Genomic DNA, 4,842 nt, shown 5'->3' with positions numbered 1-4,842 from the left:
ATTTTATACAATTTGCGTTTTTTGTATAAAGTGAGAGAGCGAGATCTAGGAGAGTGGCGAGCGAGATCTGGGAGAGGGGAGAGAGGGGAACGAAAATATATGTATATATACAATTTTCTCTCGCTTTATACAAACACAGACACACTTTATACACTTGCGTTTGTATAAAAACCTAGAGAGGCGAGGGAGAGAACGAGAGTGGTGAGCGAGATTCACCAGGAGAGAGGTGAAATAGCAACAGTTTGTTATGAGGTACAATTAAATCAAACTATATTTATAACATTTAATTTGAATTAATAGTTTGCTATTATATACAATTTTCTCTTGTAAAATAAGGCTTATGCTTTGGGGGCCCAAATTTTTATCAAGAATAAATTATGTGTTAAAAATTTTATAGAAAAAAATGATTATTTATGATTAATAGTATAATATTTTAAAAATATATTGTTTACCCACTTTAACATCTTTTGTACTTTGTTAAAAATAAAAATTAATAATGAAAACTAAAAAGTGTTGAACAAAGTGAACTACAAATTCTTTTTTATTTGTTTTTAAATTTTAGCTTGAAGCATTACAACAACCATATTAAAATGGAGTATACCAAGTCATCAATTTCATGAGATTCTATGATTTTAACTCTTATTTTTATTCAATATTTCTCAACTTATTACTTATAGAAATAAAATTTGAATAAATGTATATACGAAGTTTGTTTATATTTTAGGCCTCGAATTGAAATTTCGCTTTAGGCCCCCAATTACGTTGAGCAGCCCCTATTCTTCACCCAAGCTATTTACAAGGTAGAATGTATTTATTAAATTTAAAACGTTTAACTATAATTTGTTAAGGCTTTGTCTATTATTGAGATTCCAAACTACTACTCTTTTGTCCATTTTTCTTGGCGAATGATTAATAGGGAACAGTTATCTATTTTTTTCAATCTAGGTAGAACAAATTATCAAACCTAAAATAAAAGAGGGGTAAAATAATACAACTTAGATTACCTTAAGGGAGAATATGCCACATGGACCAACTCAGTTTCGTTAGCTTTGTATCTACCACTTGTTACTTTTGTGTTGTCAATGTCGAATCTAGAGTTGGTTGCGAATTCACATGAACTGAATATATATGAAGAAATTATTCAATATTTATAAATATTTGATTATTTTTGTCGGCATATTATTTGTTATTACTGTTTTGAGGTGGCTTTGCTCCATGATCATTATTACACCAACCCCACGTTAATTAGCAAAAAAACTAATAATGTCAAAGCAAGTCAATACAATCAATTATTTTAGAGTTGATAAACTCTAAACAATAAGTTAGGAAAAACATTAATACGTTGATTAAAATCATTTTTACCAAAGTTCGAAAGTTTTACAAACGAAATGTATGATACGTAAATATAAAGCACTATATATTGGACGTGCCTCTTGCCCATAAAATTAAGCTATAAGCATTGTTGGAAGCAAAAAAAATGTTATCTCACAAGCGCATTGCAATGGCTTATACATATTACTCTCCACCTCCACCTACTATGCCATCGAATAATCCGAAACCTCCACCTCCGGCGGTGGCAGATCCTATAACCCCACCTCCAAATTTAACGCCTCCCGGAGGTGGTAATAATATGTCACCTTCAAAACCACCCACACCACCAACATTGCCACCACCACTATTTCCTTCGCCTCCTTCATCAAGTTCAAATCCTGGATCAACCAATGCTTTTCCTCCTAGTCCTCCACCACCACCACAAACCCCGAGTTCACCACCAAACAATTCCAAAAGTCCTCTTTCACCACCAAACTCTTCTAAAAGTCCTATTTCACCTCCACAAATTCCGAGTTCACCACCAAACTCTTCCAAAAGTCCTCTTTCACCCCCACAAACTCCAAGTTCACCACCAAACTCTTCCAAAAGTCCCATTTCACCTCCACAAACTCCGAGTTCACCACCAAACAATTCCAAGATTCCACCCTCACCAACTTCTTCACCATCAAATGACTCGCTACCTCCAACTTCTTCTCCAGGAACACCATCTTCTATGCCACCAAAAAACTCACAATCACCAAGGTTAGCACCTTCACCACTAGATGGTGGTAAAGTTCCTTCACCCTCTCCATCAACCCCCTATTCAAAACTAAGTCCATCTCCTTCAGCATTAACACCACTTCCCACACCAACTTTTCCTTCAACTACCTTTCCTCATCCACCATCAAGTAATAGTATTGATGTTGCCCCACCTTCAGGGGGAGGCGGAAAACACACTACAATTATCGCAGTAGGTGTATCAATCGGGGGTTTTTTCTTCATAGCATTTGCTATTGCTCTCTTTTGCTTTTATAAGAAGAAAAAGAAGCGTGTCATGGTTCCAGCAGCAGCTTCTTGTTGATATATACATATATCAATAATGCCGATACATAATGCTACAACTTCTGTATTATTTGATTGTTAATATTTGTATCTTGTACGCCATTTCTTCTAATAAAAATGTTATTGTTATTTGTGTTAATTTTTCATGTTATTCTATCCCATGATCTTAACTGATAACTAATTTAATATGGCAAAGAAGAAGAAAAACAGGGGATTTATGGTATTTGAACTTAGATTATTCTCTGGTTCATTTAAACACGACGTTTGGCATTTTGCAAGGAATTTTATAAGATCACCGATGTCTTCTGCACATAATGATCGAATATTTTATGTTTGTATATGACACTACATTCTCCTGGAGACGAGAAATCTGCAACTCTTTTATTTGGTCTTGAAAACTATCAAGGATGTGCCACAGAAGCACAACGCAAGATCTGGATGGACTTGAGAACTGCAACTTTTAAGAGGCAAAAATAAACAAAACTATGCAGTGAGAAAAATAATAAGATTTTTATGCCTACAGTCCATGTTCAATCTCACGAAAGTTTAGAAACAAATAACTCACATTATGCTCAGTTCCAGGAAATGAAAAGACGAAGGTTGCATGGGGAGAAACTGGAAAGAAGATCGAAGAGAGAAAGAGAAAGGTAGTATACACTTTCAGCATAAATAAAAGCAAATAGAAAACTCTCATTGTTGTCCAACTTCAGCTTTTTTCTTTTGCCAGAGCCTATCAAGAGCACTATCGGCGTCTCCCTGCAAAAGTGTTGACAAGTCAATTGCTATAGCACACAAATGATGAATGTCAAAAGGAATAGAGATAAACCACCACAGAAAGATCATAAGATAATAATTCCAGAAAAGAAGAATCATGTATGCCCGAATTGTAGCTCCAAAAATATAAGTGAAAGAATCATATCTTTCTGTAACAAGTTTTGAACAAGGGATGATAAAGTTAGCTGAACGACAGCAACCAATATAAGCAAAAGAGCTAATTACTGTTATTAAGGTGTACCAAAACATGTTACAAATGCTCAATTATCTGTTTCCCAAAAAAAAAAAAAAATGAGATGAGAAAAACAGTCAGAAATGTATTGGCATGATAGGAATTGACACCTCAGGCTAGTGAGCCATGTAAATGGCAACTATTTTGCTCCACATACATAGATAAGTCGAGCATTTTTTAAAGTACACAAGGCACAATAAATAGTTAACTCTTAGAACACTCATGTAATTCCAAAGGCACAGAAAAAGAGCTGTTAGAATGACTCAGAACAATCAGAAGGAAAATTTCCTTTAACGTGATATTCAGAAGTAACAAAAAGGCACTCACCTGGGCACGAATAAATCCACATAGTGCATAAGTGGTGAACTGGCCAGTGTATCGGCCAGACTCATCTAAATGGCCAACGTTGAGCTGAACAGATGCATGATCCTTGGAAGTGATCAGCCTGTTAGTGGCAGAGCTGCATCCAAATAGTATGTTAATTATCCATGAAAACCTAATATACATCTTCTAATCCAATTGTGCCCATCCAGGATGGTTGAACAGAATTGCAGCATAGTGAAGATAAACAATGCAAAGCAAACTACTCTTAACACAATCAGAAAAGGATACAAATAGTAACACATGTAATTAGTGCTTCAAACAAAAGACGGCATTAAGTTACAGCGCCCTCTATGGTGATAAATCAATTATGCTATACAGGAAATACAATTTTCAATTCCAGCCCAAAGGTTGATTACAACCATCCAGGATGGTTGAATAGAAATGCAGCAAAGTAAAGATAAACAATGCAAAGCAGACTACTCTTAACACAATCAGAAAAGGATACAAATAGTAACACATGTAATTATTTTCAAATGATTTTTTCTATTTAAATCTTTGAAAATTATAAGTTTTCTTAATTTCTTTAAAAAAATTAAGTGGCGACTCTTTCTAAGTATTTTCTCGAATTGTTTTATACTTAGAATATTTCAAAAAGTGATTTTTCTAAAGGTTAGTAAAATTACGACACAACAATTGTCATTCTGCCATTTTAAATAAATATTTTAAAGTGTTGTTATTTTGACTAATTATGCTAGGTATTATGACTTAATTGCTAATTTTCTCATTATGGGTCAAAAATGGTGATTTTGTTGGAGCAGTCCATCAGGCTTTTGTTGGACTCAGTGAGCACTGACTCGTGATCCTTCCACTGCATAGTGCAGAAGTTATTCGTTGCTCTGTGAAACCAGCCTCAGGCGCTCCACCCCACTTTTTGTTGGACTCAGTGAACACTGACTCGTGATCCTTCCGTTGCATAAAGCAGAAGTTATTCGTTGCTCTATGAAACCAGCCTCAGGTGGTCCACCCCACTTTAGGAGCTTAGCGGCCATGCATGAGCTTGGGTTGTAGAGCCCAACTATAATGCTTGGATTAGGCAGGCCAGAGAATATAGCCCACGAAGTCCAAAAGTTATTCGTTGC

At 35.3% G+C, this 4,842-nt stretch overlaps 2 protein-coding genes across 5 annotated transcripts in view; one reads left to right on the top strand and one right to left on the bottom strand.

Annotated features, from left to right (window-relative positions):
* Positions 1 to 1,477: 1,477 nt before the first annotated feature.
* LOC125854817 (vegetative cell wall protein gp1-like) lies at positions 1,478 to 2,412 on the top strand. Its single transcript, XM_049534404.1, has one exon. It carries the CDS (start codon positions 1,478 to 1,480, stop codon positions 2,390 to 2,392), a length of 915 nt encoding a protein of 304 aa, XP_049390361.1. The 3' UTR covers positions 2,393 to 2,412.
* Positions 2,413 to 2,864: 452 nt separating this feature from the next.
* LOC125855623 (40S ribosomal protein S21-like) overlaps positions 2,865 to 4,842 on the bottom strand; it is an 8,677-nt gene continuing 6,699 nt past the window's right edge. For 2 of the 4 annotated variants that reach the window (XM_049535369.1, XM_049535372.1), the window contains exons 3-4: positions 3,707 to 3,839; positions 2,865 to 3,129 (exon numbers count right to left, since the gene is read on the bottom strand). In XM_049535369.1, the coding sequence (XP_049391326.1) occupies positions 3,064 to 3,129; positions 3,707 to 3,839 (199 nt within the window). In that variant the 3' untranslated portion in view covers positions 2,865 to 3,063. The remainder of the gene's footprint in view (positions 3,130 to 3,706; positions 3,840 to 4,842) is intronic. The other 2 variants (XM_049535368.1, XM_049535371.1) reach the window with 1 other exon arrangement.

This window comes from Solanum stenotomum, chromosome 2 (genome assembly GCF_019186545.1).
Source record: "Solanum stenotomum isolate F172 chromosome 2, ASM1918654v1, whole genome shotgun sequence".
In the NCBI taxonomy this organism is placed as follows: Eukaryota; Viridiplantae; Streptophyta; class Magnoliopsida; order Solanales; family Solanaceae; genus Solanum; species Solanum stenotomum.
The sequence above is the reverse complement of the archived record's forward strand: the minus strand, read 5'-3'. Positions and strand labels throughout refer to the sequence as shown.